The sequence below is a fragment of the Aegilops tauschii genome, chromosome 5 (genome assembly GCF_002575655.3).
Source record: "Aegilops tauschii subsp. strangulata cultivar AL8/78 chromosome 5, Aet v6.0, whole genome shotgun sequence".
NCBI classification, from domain to species: Eukaryota; Viridiplantae; Streptophyta; class Magnoliopsida; order Poales; family Poaceae; genus Aegilops; species Aegilops tauschii.
The window spans coordinates 177,853,743-177,874,086 of record NC_053039.3 but is presented as its reverse complement, the minus strand read 5'-3'; the positions used below and the strand labels follow the sequence as shown (position 1 = coordinate 177,874,086).

Sequence of the window (20,344 nt, the reverse complement as noted above, 5' to 3'; positions counted from 1 at the left end):
GTAACCCGAGGCTTCACAGTTTTGTGCCCATATATTTATCAAAGCATTAACATTATTTGAATTTTCCTTCATGAGAATCAGAGAGTCATCTACGAATAGCAAGTTTGTAACAGTGGGTGCCTCTCTGCAACTCTGACTCCTTCCAACAAACTTGTTTCTTCAGCATGATTCAATAGAGCCATGAGACCTTCAGTGCATAAAAAGAAACAAGTACGGTGATAGTGGATCAACCTATTAAAGCCCTCTGGTTGGTTTAAAGCTCCCCGTTACTTCAGAATTTAGGGGGATGCGATATTGCATAGAAGTCACGCATTGCATGACCATGTCCAACCAATTGGCATGAAAGCCCAACTTTAACAAAATATTTACCAGAAATACCCATTCCACTCCATCATAGGCTTTATGCATATCCAACTTAACTACATAGAAGCCCTCTTTACCCACACGTTTAATTTTCACAGTATGGAAGCTTTCATATGCAACTAACACATTATCTGTAATAGGCCCCACGGCAAAAGGCACTCTATGTAGGACTAATTAACATCCGGTAGAATAAGCTTAAGATAGGCATCAAGCATTTGAGATTACCTTGTAGACCACATTACATAAGCTAATTGGCCTGAACTATGCAACCTTCTCAGGAGCTTTAACCTTAGGGATCATAACAATAGTGATGTCATTCCACCCTTCAGGAATGCTTCTGGAGTTAAGAGCAACAAGAACTTTTGCAGTCAAATCATCACCTAACATTGGCCAGAACCGTTTATAGAAGATATAGTGTAACCCATCAGTATTTGGTGCCTTGAGGTCCCTAATATCAAAAGTGCCTTCTGGACCTCATCGGCCTAATAGGGTTTTCATAGAGCTTCATTCATCTCACGAGTTACACATTTTTGAATGTGAGATAGAACCACTGGATCTAAAACCCTCATATGTGAAAATATTAGAAAATATAACCAGTCACATGAGATTTAAGCTGATCCGCAACTTCATGCCAAACACATGTATCATCCAACAATTTATTTATCTGGTTTCTCTTCTTTCTGGTTGTTGCTGCATTGTGAAAATAAGAGGTATTATGGTCTTCGTGTAGTAACGAGTTAGCGCTACCTCTTTGGATCCAATATATTTCTTCCTGGTCCAGTAAGTTCTCCAATAACAACTGAACCTCTCTGTCTTTCTCGAGCTTCTCTCGAGTTTGGTCCAGCCCAAATCCTCTCAAGTTCTCTCCTCAACTTTTTAATACATCGGGCTTTTGGGTATATCATGGTCCCATTCTTGAAGATCTCCATGAACTGCCTTGGTCCGATCGGCGAGTAAAGGACTAATCCCCGTCGCTTTTGCTCAATCCCAGGCAGATTTAACCACTTCATTAATAATTTCCTCCTCTAACCAACGTGCCTCGAAGTGGCGAACACCAACAGTACTGGTAAAGCGCACTCCTTCATCATACTCCGTGTCCAAAATCATCGGTCTGTGATCTGAATGCACATGCTCGACATTAGTAACAATATATCGTGGGAAGTTTTCCATCCATGCCGAGTTAGCCATAACCCTTTCCAATCTTTCTCGGATTTCTTCCCGTCTCCACGTGAAATAGTCTTCCTTATAGCCAAGCTCTTCTAGACCACAATCAGCTAGACATTCTCGGAAAGCTTGTATCATCTCGTTCGGCTGAGCGTTGCCTCCCTCCTTTTCCGAAGAAAACATAATCTCTTAAAATCTCCGTATACCACCCAGGGGTGTGTTCCTTTCTCATGGAGCTCATGCAAGTATTTCCAAGATAGAGATCGATAATCCCATGTTGGAACACCATAGAAACCTATCAATCTTCATTCAACGACACCAACAGCCATGAATAAAACATCTATGAACTTTGCCATTTTGTAATTCATAACCACACCAAACTCTTGCATATATAAAAAACTAGGCCCCGGTTTCACCATCACCTTTCAGTTTGATACATAAAATTAAGACCTAACCTAATAGGAAGATCATCTGCCTTAGTTTTAACACCCAAATGGTTGGATTGTCTTTGATCCAACAACCAACTACTAGAGCTGAAGGCTTAACCAAGCCACAACCAGACGCATCGCGGGTTCGATTTATCACAAGATTTGGAATGTTTGGCAAATAGTTTTTGGATCCAGACATCCGGCGAACGATAGATTTTTAGGTATGGCAAATCAACCTTTTTCATAGCAAATTATGTTTGCTGAGGGTGGCAAATTTAGTTGGCGAGGATGACAAATCCGTTTCAATTTATATTTTTTCTAGGAAATTGCCGTGATCGTCAACCAAATTTACCATCCTCGCGTCGATATAAGTTGCCATGATAAACGTTTGAGTTGCCATGCCTAAAAATCTGATGTCGATTTTTAGCATTTCTGTAACTTTTTTCCTACGTATTATATATAAATAAACAATGTGATTTTGTTTCTAGTTTGGAAAACATGTCACATTACCGCGGTCACCTTCGCCATCAAAACAGCACTTCACATCGTTACTACAGTCCACCACCACCGCTGGCTACTGGCTAGTACCACTCCCACTCTCGCGGGAATGCAACTACGGTTTCCATGGCCTCGCAAACCCTAGCCGCCGGCAGAAGATCCTCCTGAGCGACCGATCCACCACACCGCGGCGGCTGGGTCTGTCTACCCCATGAATCCGCTTTGCTGCATCGCGCCCGTATCGGTCGACTACGCCGCGGACCACCACCACCACCACCAACCTCGCAGTGTCGCAGCCGCGACACTATCTGCAACGCCAGAGGCGGCTCCGCCTCAGACCACGCCCCCTGTCGTTTCGGGGGTGCTGCACAAGTGGGTGAACTACGGGAAGGGGTGGCGGTCGAGGTGGTTCGTGCTCGAGGACGGGGTCCTCTCCTACTACAAGCTCCGCGACGGCGGAGGGGAAAGCGGTGAATCGTCGGCTTCGACAGCGGCGGCAAGGGTGATCGGGGAGGGTGACGCGCTACGGCGGGCGCGGGAGGACGCTGCAGCTGCTGGGAAGCAGTGGAAGCCCTTCGGGGATATACACCTCAAGGTACGTTACACTTGTGTTTGGCAGCGCTAGATTGGGTTTGTTCACACCTGGGGTTGCGCCATTAGGAAGTTAGATTGTTGAAGTACCAGTTAGATTGTTGAAGTACCATTGCTCGGGTAATGATTGGCCGAAGGAATATTGTATTCTTATTACTGGGCTAGATGTGTTTACGGCTATCAATGATTTTGTTTGCAAAGAATTTAGTTTAGTGCTGAAATTTACCATTATTATGGGGTTATCCGAATGTTTTGACAGAATGCTAGAGGGAAGAACAAGACCAGCATTGCTTAACAGTAAAAAATTTCCTGCTCTGGTGTTCAGGTTTCGTCTATCCGTGCAAGCAGGTCGGATGATAAGAGGTTGTATATATTCAGTGGAACTAAGACATTACACTTGAGGTGTGAAACTGAGGAGGACAGGAATGCATGGCTAGAGGCTTTGTTGGTGGCGAAGGATCGGTTTCCGAGGTCGCTAATGACCAATGATTTTGCTCCTGTCGCTGATATTATGCTGTCCACTGAGAAGCTGAGGATGCGTCTGCTACATGAGGGACTGAATGAAACAGTGGTCAATGAATGCGAGTCTATTATGATGACTGAGCTGCTGGAACTGCACAATCAGATAAAGTCTCAGCAGCAGCAGCACTCTGTTTTAGTAGACCGGCTCCGTCAGCTTGAGGTAACTTTCTATTTCTAGTTTTGTTTACTTGACAATGTTCTGTACTTTTTATTGCGTTTACCATACTTACATAATGCACTTTCCAGAATCCTGGTAATATTAAAGGTATTTTATTATTTTAGCACACAGTAGCATTTGGTTCTTCACATCACATATTAGTGATGAACTGAATACTAGCTGGGATTTTCATTTCCTTTTTGTCTTAATTGCTTCTTGTATACCATCACCACCACTAGTTTCATTCTGATTGTTGCATAATTGTAACCTTGCAGACGAGCATTTCTACTTTTCTTGAGACAGGATAATACTCTGTATGCATGGACATTTTGTGCATGTAATGTTTGTGTGTAAGCCTGAGACATTTTGGTGAACATTGGGGTATAAACTGTCGATGGTTATAAAATCCTGTGATAAGTGTGAGATTCATTTAATTTTTTTTCATTCATTTGAGAACCAGGCGTGGTTAATTGATTTTTATTCATATATTTGGACAAAGGTTGACAATTGACAGCATATGACATCATTTATGGCCGAAACTAAAATAACTGCCCGTGTTATGTAAGTATGGATTAGTGGTAGATCCATAGAGCACACTTCAATTATATAAGCTGTACATTGTTGCTAGCTGCCATAAAATTCTTCTGTTCTGTAACTTGCGTTTTTTTTTTCAGTCTGAAATGACAACTTTTTTAAACATAATCTGAAGGACTAAGATGGTTCAGTTCTTTTGGTAGACAGAGAAAGTTGAGCTGGAGAGAACGGTTGTGCATGAAACTAAAGAGAGGGAAGCACATGGCTATGTTAATGGCAGATACAGTGGTCAGTAGTTTCATCTTCATCCTACCATATCTTGCTTGTGATCCCACTTTTTCTTTGTCTTTCTAACCTGGCATTCTATCCTTTCAGTCCTAACAAGTTGAGTCATCCTACCACCCACCTGCACTGCATATTATAGCTAGTACACCTTATGCATTCATACTGCTTTAGAGATATAATCTTCTTACACTTTTAGCAGCTTGTTCATATTACTAGTCTTCACGTTAGTATTGAAACATGATATTCTCTGTTGGCAAGCGGCACATTCTAATCTTATTCGAGTGCTAAATTTATGTAGTGCTGTCCCCTACGCTTCCAGTTAATTCTGTACTGCATTGTTGAATGTGCAGATTTTTATTCAGTTCTATCAGGCGGGAGTGCAAGCGAATCTGATCCGGACACTGCAAGTCAAGTTGCAGATGCTGAATCTGAAGACGAAGTGACATACTTTGATACAAGAGATTTTTTGTCTGTAGAATCTCTACGAAGTGCTTCTCGAAGGAGGGAACTTGTGACAAATGGCTGCAATGCATTAGAATCTATTGGAGACTCCAGATCGTATACTGCCAAGTTTACCAAATATCCCATTGTTGAGCGTCGAGATAAGTTACCTGAGCCAAAGGAGAAAGAGAAACCAATAGGATTATGGTCAATAATTAAAGAAAATATAGGGAAAGATCTCTCCGGTGTTTGTCTCCCTGTTTATTTCAATGAGCCTTTGTCTTCTTTGCAAAAATGTTTTGAGGATCTGGAGTACTCTTACTTGGTTGACAATGCATTACAGTGGGGAAAGCAGGTATAGTTGATAATCCACTCCAACTCTCTGTATAGCTCATTGATGCAAAACAGTTCTGTTTTCATCTCAGTATAAGATATCCCCCTATATGCTCATTAAGTATTTGCTCGTACATTCCATTTTCGAAGCTTTCAGGTTTATATTCCTTTGTTAAATATTGATAGATAATTTGACTGTAGTTTTATGGTTAGCGCATCATTTCTCGTTGTATTGCAAGACACTTGGGGAATTGTACATAAAAGTCTCTTTGGGACTTGAATGCCGCAAGCAATGGAGTTTATGTTATGACCGGCATAGGGGCTTAGCCCAGTGGGTTATGGCCCAAGTATCTTAATTAGGGGCTTAGCCCAATTATCTTATCGTATTAGGATCGTTTGCTTAGGAGTCAAGTAAACCTCTCTATATAAGGAGAGATGTATCAATCTAATCAAGCAAGAAGCAATCATAATTTGCTCGGCTTCCCTTAGGGAGCCGGGAGACCTAAACCCTAGCCGCCTCCTGCCTTCGCCGCCGCTGCTCCCGTCGCAAGGATGGCGCCACGCCGCCGGCCGCCGCGCAATCTCCTCCGACCTCCTCCCTCCTTCCCCTACAGGCTACGCCCTAGACCGGGTAGAACCCTAGTTTCTACCAATTTGGTATCCAGAGACTCGGGCTCGATCATGTCTTCGTCAACGCCAATGCCGCCGCTGCCAATCATCACCACCGCACCGCTGACCACCGCTGGTTCCCCACTGCCGCCGGCCCCGGTCACCGTCACCACCGCCGGTTCCCCCACGCCGCCGGCCTCGGTCACCTCCGCTGCGCCGACAACCGCCGTTTTCACGCCGGAAGAAGTCACCAGCATCTTGCGGGATCTCGTGACGGCCGTCCAGGGCATCCATCTGTACCTGGCCGGGCCGCCCGCACCTTCGCTGGCTGCGACTACCACCGCCTACGGCCACCCCGCGCTGCCGTGGCCGTCCCAGGGCGCGTCTGCAATGGGCGGGCCACCGCCGCCGCCGTTCCAGGCGGGGCACCCCAGCGGGCCACCTCCGCCGCTGCTGCACCTGCCCTGGTACTCGGTACCCGCGGCGATCCGTCGGTCCAGCCGCCGCCCGCCCCAGTGCCGTCCTGGCCGTCGTGGCCCGCGCCGGTTCTAGCGGCGCCATCCACGCCCGCCCCAGCGCCGCAGTGGCCGCAGTGGCCCGCGCCGGCCCCAGCCGCGCAACCGCACCGCCCGCGCCGGTCCAGCTCCCACCGTCGCCGCCCAGCTCCGGACTAGGCCAGTCCACACCGGGCGGCCTCCCGATCCAGCAGGTCTGGTTTCCGTCGTCACCGTCCCAGATCCCGGCCTGGCTAACCGGGACGTCGCCACCGCTAGTTTACACGGAGGCCGGGGACCCACCGGTACCCACGCTGCAGTCTGGGGCCTCGTCCGGCTCCGCGGGGGCCTATGACGGTCTCCCCACCGTTGACCGGGCGCCGTCATCATCACTGCTTCGCACCGCCGAGCCGGTCGGCCATGGCGCGCCGACCCAGACGCCGCCACGGTTCGCCAAGATCGACTTCGCCACTTATGACGGCACGGAGGACCCGCTTAAGTGGCTCAACCAGTGTGAGCAGTTTTTCCGTGGACAGCGCACGCTCGCGTCGGAGCGCACTTGGCTGGCATCCTACCACCTCTGCGGTGCAGCCCAGACCTGGTACTACGCCCTCGAGCAGGACGAGGGCAGCATGCCCCCTTGGGAGCGCTTCCGCGAGCTCTGCCTCCTTCGTTTTGGGCCCCCGATCCGCGGGAGCCGCCTGGCGGAGCTAGGCCGCCTTCCCTTCACCTCCACGGTTCAGGACTTCGCCGACCGTTTCCAGGCCCTGGCATGCCACGCGTCGGGCGTGACGGCGCAGCAGCAGGCCGACCTCTTTGTCGGTGGACTTCCGGATCACATCCGCGTGGACGTGGAGCTTCAGGGACCCCAAGATATCCAGACGGCCATGTACTACGCCCGCGCGTTCGAGCGCCGCGCGATGGCCGTCCAGCAGGAGTCACCGTCCCGGGCCACCGGGTCGCTACCCTAGCCATATCCCGCTCCGGGTCGGCCAGTTCAGGCTTCCGCGGCACCCCTCGCCGCGACCGTGGCGCGCCCATTCCGCCGGCTCACCTCGGCCAAGCTACTCGAGCGTCGCCGCCAAGGATTGTGCTTCAACTGCGACGAGCCCTACACGCCCGGCCACGCCTGCCCGCGACTCTTCTACCTGGAGGTTGCAGACTACATTCCGGAGGACGCCGTCGCCGCCGACCTTGCCGCCCCAGCTGTCGCGAAGGTGTTTGACGCTGGTTGATCACCTCGAGGAGTTCAGCAAGCGCTTCCCCACCTTACAGCTCGAGGACGAGCTGTTTGTGCAGGCGGGGAGAAGTGTTATTGTTAGGAATAAGCAACTTGTATTCCCATGAGGCCATAGGCCGATATATATACATGTACAGGTGTGGAACATATGTAGGAAACCCCTTATACAACGGGATAAATACAAAGGGGTACATGACTTATATTATAACTCTAACACCCCCCTCAAACTTATGGTGGATGAACAACACTGAGTTTGGAGAGATAAAAGCCATGTTGTGCTCTAGTCTGGGCCTTCGTCAGGAAATCCGCCAACTGTAACTCGGAAGGCACATACTGAAGAGCAATAACCTGATCCTGCACACCAGCACGCACATAGAAAGCATCAACACCAATATGCTTGGTGAGCTCATGCTTCACAGGATCGCGCGCAATGCTAATAGCACCTGTACTGTCAGATAAGAGCAGAGTCGGTGTAGTGACAGAAACACCAAAATCCTGAAGTAACCAAGTCACCTCTGCCGTCAAAAGAGCCATGGCTCGCAACTCAGCCTCAGCACTCGAACGGGAAACTGCAATCTGTTTCTTCGTCTTCCAGGCAATGAGAGAACCGCCAAGAAAAACACAGTAAGCAGAAAGGGAACGGCGATCAGAAGGATCACTAGCCCACGTAGCATCCGAATAGGCCTGAAGCTGTAAAGAACTGGAGCTAGGAAAGAATAGACGGTGAGAGATCGTGCCCCGAAGATATCGGAGAACACGAAGGAGATGACTATAGTGAACCGATGTGGGAGCAGAGACAAACTGACTCAGAATATGAACCGGATAAGAGATGTCCGGACGAGTGACAGCTAGATAGACAAGACTACCAACGAGATGACGATAACGCGTCGGGTCAGGGAGAGGATCACCATCAGTAGCACGGAGGTGAACATTGAGCTCCATGGGAGTCTCAACAATGCGCTCGTCAGTAAGAGCAGCACGAGCAAGAAGATCCTGGATATACTTTCCCTGGGATATAAAAAAGCCATCAGGGTTAGAAGAGACTTCAATCCCAAGAAAGTAGTGAAGAGGTCCAAGATCAGACATAAGAAACTGCTCACTAAGACGGGCCTTTACAAAGGCAATATACTCGGGGTCATCCCCAGTGATGATCATGTCATCAACATAGAGAAGAAGAAGAGTCCGACCACGAGGAGAAAGGTGAATAAACAATGCTGGATCATGAGCACTTGCTGAAAAACCAGCAGTAGTGACCACAGAGGCAAAACGCTCAAACCAGGCGCGAGGGGCTTGCTTAAGGCCATAGAAAGAGCGACGAAGACGACATACCATGCCATCAGGAACAAAATACCCAGGTGGTGGCTGCATGTACACCTCCTCACGCAGCTCACCATTAAGAAAGGCATTCTTAACATCAAGCTGAGATATAGACCAGTGGCGTGCAGAGGCCACGGCAAGAAGTGTACGAATAGTGGTCATATGGGCCACAGGAGCAAAAGTCTCGTCATAATCACGACCATGCTCCTGCTGAAAACCACGAGCCACGAGACGAGCTTTGTGACGCTCAAGAGAACCATCGGAGCGAGTCTTAACCTTGTAGACCCACTTACAAGTGATGGGACGGACGCCGGGAGGAAGAGAAACAAGATCCCAGGTACCAGTGCGTTCAAGAGCAGCAATCTCCTCTGCCATCGCAAACTGCCATTCAGGATGAACAACAGCCTGACGGTAAGAAGTCGGCTCAAGAACAGCAGCACCAGCGGTGGGAAATCCAAAGCGATCAATAGGCGGACGAGGACGAGAACGCAAGCCATAAGTAGGCTGAGAGGAAGAGGACGACTCATCCAAGGAAGCATCCACAGGTCGTGAACGACGAGTGTAATGCTGAGGCGAAGACGGAATAAGAGAAGGAGGAATCGCCAAGGTAGAATCGGGGGTTGGCGACGAAGAAGTCACCGGAGATGAAGGTGTAGAATCCAGTGACATGCTAGGGGAGGAGACCGGGGAAGATGGTGGCGACGTCTCGACGAGGGGTGGAGAAGCAGAGGGAGGGGAACGAATAGGCACAGGCGTGACGGGGGTGATAGGTGAGTCAGGAAAAGTGAGGAAAGAGATATTCTCCACTGAAAAAGACCAGGAAGATGGGCGTGGGTAGAAAGGACGAGACTCATCAAAAGTCACGTCTCGAGAGATACGCATCCGACGACCGATAGGATCCCAACAACGATAGCCCTTATGCTCATCACTGTAGCCTAAGAAGACACACTCAACAGACTGAGCGGTCAGTTTGGTGCGATAGCAGACACAACCAAACAAGCGAAGCATCGAATAATCGGGAGAACGATCAAAAAGACGCTCGAAAGGAACACCACCCTGTAGAGCAGCGGAAGGCTGTATATTGATAAGATAGGTGGGGGTGGAGACGGCCTCAGCCCAAAAATGAGGCGGGAGAGAGGCAGCAATCATCAATGCACGAGCCGTCTCAAGAAGATGTCGATGCTTTCGCTCAGCCACACCATTCTGAGCATGAGCACCAGGACAAGAGAATTGAGAGAGAGTTCCTTGCCCAACAAGAACACCACGCAACATCTTAGAGATATACTCGCCAGCGGAGTCAGCATGAAAAACACGAATGGGTGAAGAGAACTGAGTATGAACCATGGCAGCAAAACGCTTATAAATAGACAACACCTCACTACGAGAAGTCATGAAATAAAGCCATATGTAACGAGAGAAATCATCTATGAAAATAATATAGTATTTATGACCACCTTTGGAAGCGAAAGGAGCCGGACCCCATACATCAGAATGAACTAAATCGAAAGGATGCTTAGACATTGACTCACTATGTGAATATGGTAACTGAATCTGCTTGCCAAGACGACAACCCTGACACTCTAAAGAGACATCTCCTGAGACAGACCCCAGAAGACCTCGACGAACTAAAGACGACAACCGAGAACCACACAGATGACCAAGTTGATGATGCCACTGCTTGAAGGAACCAGTAACGGTGGCGACAGAAGCGGAGGAACTGGTGATGGTGGTGGCAGCGGAAGGAACATGAAGCCAGTCCAACTCCCAAAGACCCTGAGAATCACGGCGGCGAGGGCCAGCCCCAACCAGAGTGTGCGTGCGACGATCCTGGACAGAACAAGAGTCAACATCAAGGATGACACGACAACCAGAATCAGTAAGTTGACCAGCAGAAAACAGATTCATGGTAAGGCGAGGAACATGAGCAACATCAGGAACAGAATAAGGAGTGGAAAGATGGCCTCTACTAGCAACAGAAAGGAGTACCATCAGCAGTTAAGACATGAACAGGAGAAGCCAGCGATCGAAGAGAGGACAAAGCGGAAGAATGAGAAGACATATGAAAAGAAGCTCCAGAGTCCAGAACCCATGGGGATGTACCTGACTGTGTAGAGGGCAGGTGCTCAGTGCGGGAAGCATCAGTCACAGAACCAGCAGTACCCGTCGAGGAAGAACCTGAAGCCGCGAGCAGACGCTTAAGTCTCAGAATATCCTGCTCAGTCAAAGCAATGGCTGAACCTGGCGAGGGAGATGACGAAGTCCCTGAGGAGGATGAGCGCGCCTTGCGTAGGTGTTTCCGCTTTGTGTAGCACTGGGACTCAATATGACCATCATTGTTGCAGTAGTCACAGTGTGGACGAGGGCGACATGAGCCTCCAGAAGGAGTGGGCAAGAGCGGCGGAGCACTCGAGCGAGAATGGGGCGGTGCCGCAGGTGGAGTGGAAGAAGCCCGAGTAGCAAGCACAGAGGGAACCTCCAGCAAACCAGCACCACGTAGGCGAGTCTCCTCAGCACGAATCTCTGAAAGCGCCTCCATGAGAGAAATACGGCCACGAGCAAACAACTGAGCACGCCGGGGCTCAAACTCCTTACGGAGCCGAGACAGGAACTCGTAGACGCGATGAAACTCCAAATCGGCCTGGACAGCCTGGCAGCAGGGGCAAGTACGACAACCAACACTGCGGAGAGAATCAAGCTGGCGCCAGATAGCAGAACTCTGTGCATAAAAGTCATCAACAGTAGAGTCACCCTGCTGAAGAGCATGCTCCTGACGAACCACAGAAAGGTATAAGGCATCACCAGAGGGCTCATAGCGCTGACGAAGACAGGTCCACATCTGGAAGACAGTAGGAAGACCCAGAAACTCAGAAGCAAACTGAGGCAAAACACTAGCAGTGAGAACAGCTGCAGCACGAGCATCATCATCAAGCCACTGGGTGTAAACAGACAAGGCACCATGATACGTCTGAAGAGCCTCCTCATAAGCCAAAACCCTCTCATCATAGGCACGATCAACAGCCTCATCAGCAATCTTAGCCGCATCCTTAGCGGCCTGATTAGCATCCGTAGGAAGAACCAGTGGAGTCGGCGGAGTAGGGGCCACCGGAGGAACCGGACGTGGCGGACAGCAGACCTCGCCAGAAAGAACACCCCAGAGACGGATGCCACGCATGTGAATGCGCATGAAGCCAGCGAACTCGGTGTAGTTAGTACCATCGAAGATCACCGGACAGCGAGGGACATCAACATAGCCCGATGCAGCAGACAATTTTTTTTTAGGAGAGACCTGAAATCAGCAGAGCACCGGACGACAGGCGGAAGACCACGAGCACCGGACGGCAGGCAGAAGACTAAGACGCGCCGGGTCTGGCGGCTGGTTCTGAGTCTCCACTAGCACGCAGGAGACCGGCGCTGGCGGCTGTCTCGACGGCGCCAGTAGGGGCACTGCGGGGGCGACGGCGCCGGTTGCGGCGGGGCAGGTTGGGGCGGAGTGCGAGCGGCCCGGTGGCGGCGGCGTCAGTTGGGGCGGAGTACGAGCGGCCCGGTGGCAGTGGCGTCAGTTGGGGCGGAGTGCGAGCGGCCCGGTGGCGGCGGCGTCAGTTGGGGCGGGGTGGGCAGCGAGTCGATCTGGGGCAGCAGGCAGAAGATCGGTCGGGGGAGGGAGTCCACGAGCAGCGCCCGGCGTGTGTTGAGCGACGAGCAGGCGTGAGACCGGAGCAGCGCCCACCGCGTGTTGAACGTCCAGAAGGAGCAGCGCTTCAGGCCGGGGCAGCGGATTGGAGCGGATCGAGCACGAGTTGCGGCGTGCGAAAAGAAAACCCTAGGGCTCTAATACCATGTTAGGAATAAGCAACTTGTATTCCCATGAGGCCATAGGCCGATATATATACATGTACAGGTGTGGAACATATGCAGGAAACCCCTTATATAACGGGATAAATACAAAGGGGTACATGGCCTATATTATAACTCTTAACAATTACATCCATCAATTCTTTTCGGAGTCTAAATTGAGTTTGCTATGAAGAATTGATGGACCAATAGTGTATAATCTCCAGCGGTTCATTCTAAATTCTGGAGTATTTGCTTAAGTTGGGGCTTTCCTGTCAATCCTTTCCTTTTGTCCTTGGAAAATATGTGATTTCCATATGTCATCTATAACTGACCGAGGTTTTCTAGTAAATATTTAATTTTAGTACTTCTTGATAATATTTTACTATTTTACTTGTATACCGTATTTTATTTTAATATTTCCGGTTACTGAAGGAAGACACTATTCAATCTTGTTTACAATGCCTTTTTAACAGTTTAACCTTTTGCACTAAGGTTACTTTGCACTGGAGACTCATCATTTGTATTTTGCAATGAATAAATTCTTGGTGAAATACAATACAGGGTGACAGCTTGATGAGGACACTTCTTGTTGCGGCTTTTGCAGTATCAAGCTATGCTTCAACTGAAGGTCGGCAATGCAAACCCTTCAATCCTCTACTTGGTGAAACATATGAAGCTGATTATCCAGATAAAGGACTTCGCTTTTTCTCTGAGAAGGTTGTGTAGTTGTTTCTTAGATAATTGAAGTTATTATTACCCCTGGTCTCATCGATGCATCCAACCAGACTTCTTACATTATTTGTTACATAATCATGAAACAACAATCTCAACAGAAAAAGGAAGATACCAAAACAACAAGATCAACCAACACCAGACGATAGTAATATGGCATCCAAGACTACTCCAAAACTAAGAAGCCTAGCACTGGCACACCATCCAAACCGGGATATAGACTCCCTGTTAATCCGTTCGAGCCACTTGGCGCCAAGCTTCATGGATTCCTTGTATTGCTTCTTTTGTAACAATGCCCATGACCACAACCAACTGGTACACCAGAGTAGCACCTGCATACATGAGTGAAATTTCTTTTTGTCAACATCATTCCTGCATAGCCAAATTGGAAGGAGTCCGTAAAGAGAGATCTGAAGGATTGGAATATCACCAAAGAACTAGCCATGGACAGGGGTACAATAAAAAGAGATTTTGGATAGTTTCCTGTTCACAGCAAAAGCTAAACCACGTGTCCCCCCTGCCACTTACACTTATTCGATTGTCCTTTGTAAGGACTACCCTCGTGCATTAAAACCACAGGAATTCTGACCTTTAGAAGCAGTTTCACACGCCATAACTGTTTTGATCTAAATCTGACCCACTTAACATTAAGGCCTATACATGGAGTGTACAGAAAAAGCTCATGTGGTATGAAGATCCCACTTAAACAGATCTTGCCCCTGAGTTAGTTGAACCTCTGCTACTTTGAGGACAATCTCATTCCAGTCATTTAAATGCTATCCAATGAGGGTCGGTGGAAATCAACCAGTGGATTCGCCACTGTCAGGACCCAGCCAACACTTCTCTGAAGAATTTGACAGCCATGTTCTTGGTCAGTTAAGTTTGAATCGTCTATCGAGCGCGTGAAGTCAAGCAAGCTGTCCATCTACCATCCTACGCCCCTCCTTCCTCGGTACCGCTTCGCGTGTAACGATGAAGCAGTCGACGTTGATCCGGCATCGGACGGCTACAAGACTCCGAGGCGTCGCTGTTACTTTACAGCAAAGGCTACAGTAGGCAACTACTCTGTTTTACTTTTTCTTCGTTCTTATCTCATTTGTAAGTAAAGCCAAGTATCTGGAGACATCGGGATCATTCTCCCTGTATTGGGGTAAACCCTAGCCACCAGTGTTCCTGGCTGGCCCTTAGGTGTATCTTAACTTGGCCTATATTCCCGCAATTAAGCTCCAAATTTGCTAAGTTTTGTGATTTGAGTGAGAGTTGTCTGAATCTTGTTCTTCAGACCTTGGTCGGTCTGACAGCCACCCGGAGAACAGCGGCTACCATGGCATCCTTATGTCAGACAATGTTTAATAATCTCGGGTACATAACTGAAAAGGGCATATGCCGATCTGTTTATCCTCCCAAAACCTAGGCGATTCCCCATTTTTCATACCGAGTGAACCAACTTGTAAAAAAGCGTCCTTCAACCTCATAAGGCCCTTCCAAAAATGCGAGTCTGTTGGCTTGTCTTTAACCGAACTGAGTGGTTTTTGCCACAAATATTTATTTTACGACAATGATTGTCAATCTCCACCCTCTATTCACAGCTTGAATATCCAATAACCTCCAAATCTTGAATACCGAGGCCGCCCTGGTCCTCAGGAGTACACATAATCTCACAACGTGCTAAACAATATTTTCTTTTATGCTGATCAGATTGCCAAAAGAAGCAAGAAGCCAAGAACAATTATAGTCTAGTCTCTTCAACACTCTCTTAGGGATCTCCAAAAAGTCATTATTTGAAGAGATTATGAGTTATTTCCGAATAGAGCAATTCCTAGTTCATGACATTATTTTTCTTATTACCACGCAACTTTATGTAAGTATGATCTTTTTGTGTCTTGTGAAGTGCTCGCTCGGCTGATTAAAAATATGTTCTTATTTTAAATTTGATTATTTCAGGTCAGTCACCACCCCGTGGTTGTTGCATGCCACTGTGATGGTCGAGGTTGGAAATTCTGGGGTGATTCGAATCTGAGAGGCAAGTTCTGGGGTCGATCCATTCAGCTTGATCCAATAGGCGTTCTAACCCTTCAATTTGATGATGGGGAGAAATTCCAGTGGAGTAAAGTTACTACTTCCATATACAATATCATTATAGGGAAAATTTATTGTGACCACTATGGCACAATGCACATCAAGGGAAGTAGTCGCTACTCTTGCAAGCTTAAATTCAAAGAACTGTCAATTATTGATCGGAACCCACACCAGGTAAATCTGTAATTTCAGTACAAAATGAATTTATATCAAGCATAAAATAGATACCCGTCTAGTCAGATGCTTGCTCATAAATGTCTGTTTGGCCATAGACTCTTTTATTTAGACCACAATAAGGAGGAGGAGGGGGGGGGGGGGGGGGGGGCGTCAGCTCAGGAGGGATCCTGGAGCGAACGATCGTCCCCCACGAGAGGTTCCATCGAGCGAACCCCCCCTAGTTCCTTTGGGCGTTCGCTCCAAGCGCTGGTTCGCGTGACCTGTGACCCAGAAATAAAGCAAAGCGCGTGGGACAAAACTGGCTAGCCCAATTAACTGCTTTTTGCAAAAAAATGCCGTCAACAAAAAATCGAAAAATTATGATACAGGAATTGCCAAAAAAATGTATAATTTAGACATGAGAGAAAAAAATGCATGGATGTATATATAAAAACAGAGATAGAATTACCATGACAGTAGAAAAAAATGCATGGATGTATATATAAAAACAGAGATAGAATTACCACCTCTTTGTAACATGAAAATGTCACCTATATGTAACATGAAAAATGCCGTAACACAACGAAAAATTCAGCTTATATGTAACATGAAATTGACATGCTACATACAAAAAGAAATTTGCCATGGTATGATCAATAAATTTGCCATGGTACAATACATAAAAAAAATATTATCTACAATTTGCCATGGGGACATTTCAAAACATACCTACAAATTGACAGGGGTGCGTGGAAGTTTAGCTATCCACATGCCAGAACCATGAGTTGGTTTTGAGATCTTATGGGTTTCAGCTCTAGCCTACCCCAACTTGTTTGAGACTAAAGGCTTTGTTGTTGTATTGAAATGTAATAAACTTCTGTTTTTAGCAAATGCCTACTAGGCTAAACAATAATTTACATTAAAAGTAGTAATTGATTAAAATTAGAATTACTACCTCCGTCCCATAATGTAAGACGTCCCATAAACGTCTTACATTATGGGACGGAGGTAGTAATTCTAAGATAATGCATCTTTTAAAACATCAATATAGGCACTATGATTTAACGTCTTACATTATGGGACAGAGGTAGTAATTCTAAGATAATGCATCTTTTAAAACATCAATATAGGCACTACGATTTTGTTCCTTCTCTTGGAAGGGTCCCTTGGTCTGAACAACCCCCTTGTCGTGTTCTGATGCATTCTGTTGTTGTATAGGACAGTAGGAGTAGTCTAACTAGCTAGGATTGTCGACAAAAATACGAGTTCAAGATTCTTGGAGAATCTGGGGGGGGGGGGGGGGGGGGGTCTGATTCTCAAGATTCTGGGAGAATCGGCCAAAAGAACTGGCCTCCGTAGAGAACTGTGGCTGACGTCCTTAAAGGGCGACATGGTCACTGCAATGTACCCCCTCCGTCCCAAAATAAGTGTCTCAACTTTAGCTATGCATTTGCTATTGGTCGTCAGTAATTTATTTGCAGTCTAAATATATTTGGGCACACATAGGGTCAACATCTTAAATAATTTGGATCAATCACACAGGTGCAAGGATTTGTACAAGATAATAGGACTGGAGAGAAAGTCGCTATGTTAATTGGAAAATGGGATGAAGCTATGTATTATGTGCTTGGGGATCCAAGCGCTAAACCCAAGTGGTACGACCCAATGTCAGAAGCAGTTCTTTTGTGGGAGAGAGACAAGTCTTTGAATCAAACCCGATATAACCTTTCTCCATTTGCAATTTCTTTAAATGAATTGCCACCTCACATGTTGACGATGTTGCCTCCTACTGATTCTCGCCTGAGGCCTGATCAGAGACATCTGGAAAATGGTGAATACGAAAAGGCAAATTCGGAGAAACTCAGACTTGAACAACTTCAGCGGCAGGTATTCCAGTATTATATGTTTGATTTAATCTTTTATCAATGTGTTTTCTTGTTTCTTTTTATCATAGCATCATTTATAGGAGCTGAGATCGTCACATTGGCCGACCAAGTACCGTGGCTAATATTATACTCCCTCCGTCCCAAAATAAGTGACTCAACTTTGTACTAACTTTAGTACAAAGTTAGTACAAACTTGAGTCACTTATTTTCGGGCGGAGGGAGTAATTCAGAAACCATGGGTTTGGAATCTCATCTGTCGTGTGTAATTTGCACTCATTAGTCTCATGAATGAAGAAGTATCTTCTAATTGTTCCGTGGATCTGATGCTGGCACACTGTTTGTAAAGCTCAATATCTGAATTAGTGAAATATGATTGTAATTTCCTAAGCGTTCTTCCTTACACATTGGAAAGGAAACTTCCCAGGAGTTCTTTCAATTGGTTGTAGCAACTAGCAATCGAGACCCAGTTTATTAAATTTTATTCTAGTTTGATTTGCAAAGATGACAAGATTCTGACAGGTTGAGAATTTTAAACATTCATATTCATAATGAGGAAGAAATCATAACTTTGGTGCTTATGCTATTTGGCAGCATATTACTTGTGTTTATCACCAGGCTCATTTTTTGGCTGGGCTTCACTCCTGCTGGTGCCACTTGTAATGGCTTATATTTACAGGCTCGAAGGTTACAAGAGAAAGGCTGGCAACCAAGGTGGTTCAGGAAGGACGAGGACGACAGCTACTGCTATCTTGGGGGATACTGGGAAGCGAGGGAAAAAGGAAACTGGGACGGGATCCCCCATATATTCGGCCAGAGCAGTGCATTGACCGGGTAGTCGCAGCTATAACCCTCCGCCTCTTTCTTTTATGGTAGTGGTGTCCACATTTCCTTTACACGGAACATTGACTGGCACAAAATGAAAATGTGAATATATGCCAATTTACTGGAGGTTTCACGTAGCCAGAATGTACTGGTAAATACTTGATGAGATTGTGTTAGTAGGAATGCAGTTAAGTAGGTAGGTTTAATGCATGCAAAATTAAATTACGGGCTCGGCTGAAATATACTTATTTTGGAACAATTTGATCCCTTTTTTCACTTTGGATGCTTGTCTAGCAGTTTTGTGAATTCTGGAATCATACTTTTTTTTGCGGGAAACTACAATCATCTCTACTATTATTAAAAGAGCAAACTTCCTAAAACCACCCCACAAAGTGTACACAGGTTAACCAGGATCCTTCGATCTGATCCAAGTAACAAAGGTTAACCAGGATCCTTCGATCTGATCCAAGTAACAAAATCTGAGAGTCAATATTACTTTGTGGTCTGCCTCCCCCATCGAACGGCGCACGGTAAATGTTCTGCCACGGTTTGCCAATTGAACCGCAATGGGTCCGTGATATCCCTCCTCCTCCTGGCCCCCTCGCCAGCACCCTCCTCTTCTGGCCTCCGCCCATGCCTCTCCACGCACGCCGTTGCCGGCGCTCCATGTCTCTGCCGCAGGAGCCACCTCATCTAACAAGGAGATTGAACGCCCCCGCCGCAGGCGCTCCATGTCTGCCGTAGGAGCCGCCTCATCTGACAAGGAGATTGGACGCCTCGTCGCCACTTTAGAAATCAATGAATTGCCGCCGTTGTTACTCCGCATGCGAGGATCGTCAGTACAATCTTCAGCTACCACACATCGGGGGCGCTGGAATCAGCACAAGATGATGTGACGCGGAGCATCCTACGGACATCAGCACGTCAAGAATCCGTTTGGCAAGTGACGTACGACATCTACTTTATATACATAAAGGTGAATCATCTTCTTTACACGTGCTCACTTGATCCCTTCGAGGATGGTATACTACTGGACATTCCTCTCGTGTGCATGCATAGGTATTGCCGGAGCTTCAAGGATGACGAGGAGTGCAAGCGTCAAGGAACACCTACACCATCCGCGAGTGAAGCATGGAAGCGAAGACGGAAGAAGACGGAGCTGCAGAGTTTACAGCGGCCGGACGACCGGAAGCCACCGGACGTCCGACACTCTACAGCGCCCGGACGACCGAGCGCACTCGGACGTCCGATGCGTCCACACCAAACGGACCAGAAGGACGGATGCTGCCAACTCTACAGCGCCTGGACGACCGCCGACCTTCGGACGTCCGACAAGCCCCAGTCATCGGACGACCGACATCTGATACGTCTCCAACGTATCTATAATTTATGAAGTATTCATGCTGTTATATTATCATTCTTGAATGTTTTACAATCATTTTATAGCAACTTTATATCATTTTTGGGACTAACCGATTGACATAGTGCCCAATGCCGTTGCTATTTTTTGCTTGTTTTTTACATCGCAGAAAATCAATACCAAACGGAGTCTAAACGCAGCGAATTTTTTTGGAGAACTTTTATGGATCAGAAGACACAACTTGGGCCAAAGAAGTACCAGAGGGGGTGCCCCGAGGGGGGCACAACCCACCTGGGCGCGCTTGGGGGCCCAGGCGCGCCCTGGTGGGTTGTGCCCACCTCGATGGCCTCCCGCACCGCCTCTTCGCCCTATAAATTCCCAAATATTCCAAAAACCCTAGGGGAGTCGATAGATCAGAAGTTCCGCCGCCGCAAGCCTCTGTAGCCACAAAAAACTAATCTAGACCCCGTTCCGGCACCCTGCCGGAGGGGGAAATCAT

The 20,344-nt window shown here is 47.5% G+C and overlaps 1 protein-coding gene across 2 annotated transcripts; it reads left to right on the top strand.

Annotated features, from left to right (window-relative positions):
• The first annotated feature begins 2,512 nt into the window (after positions 1-2,512).
• On the top strand, positions 2,513-18,764 carry LOC109772922 (oxysterol-binding protein-related protein 1D). Of its 2 annotated transcripts, none has more exons than XM_045228624.2 (8): positions 2,513-3,048; positions 3,370-3,726; positions 4,461-4,545; positions 4,893-5,338; positions 13,415-13,438; positions 15,487-15,795; positions 17,320-17,664; positions 18,340-18,764. In XM_045228624.2, the coding sequence occupies exons 1-8, from the start codon at positions 2,665-2,667 to the stop codon at positions 18,496-18,498; spliced, it is 2,109 nt and encodes a 702-aa protein (XP_045084559.1). In that variant the 5' UTR covers positions 2,513-2,664; the 3' UTR covers positions 18,499-18,764. The 2 variants fall into 2 exon arrangements, with proteins under 2 accessions (XP_045084559.1, XP_020187214.1); XM_020331625.4 differs by having other exon boundaries at positions 2,514-3,048; positions 13,372-13,527.
• Positions 18,765-20,344: the final 1,580 nt, after the last annotated feature.

Bases quoted from the DNA above. Each gene is read 5' to 3' on its own strand.
- LOC109772922 (XM_020331625.4), top strand. From the start codon at position 2,665: ATGAATCCGCTTTGCTGCATCGCGCCCGTATCGGTCGACTACGCCGCG. The intron at 3,049-3,369 runs GTACGTTACACT...TCTGGTGTTCAG, and splicing joins TCGGGGATATACACCTCAAG to GTTTCGTCTATCCGTGCAAG. The intron at 17,665-18,339 runs GTATTCCAGTAT...TTATATTTACAG, and splicing joins TTGAACAACTTCAGCGGCAG to GCTCGAAGGTTACAAGAGAA.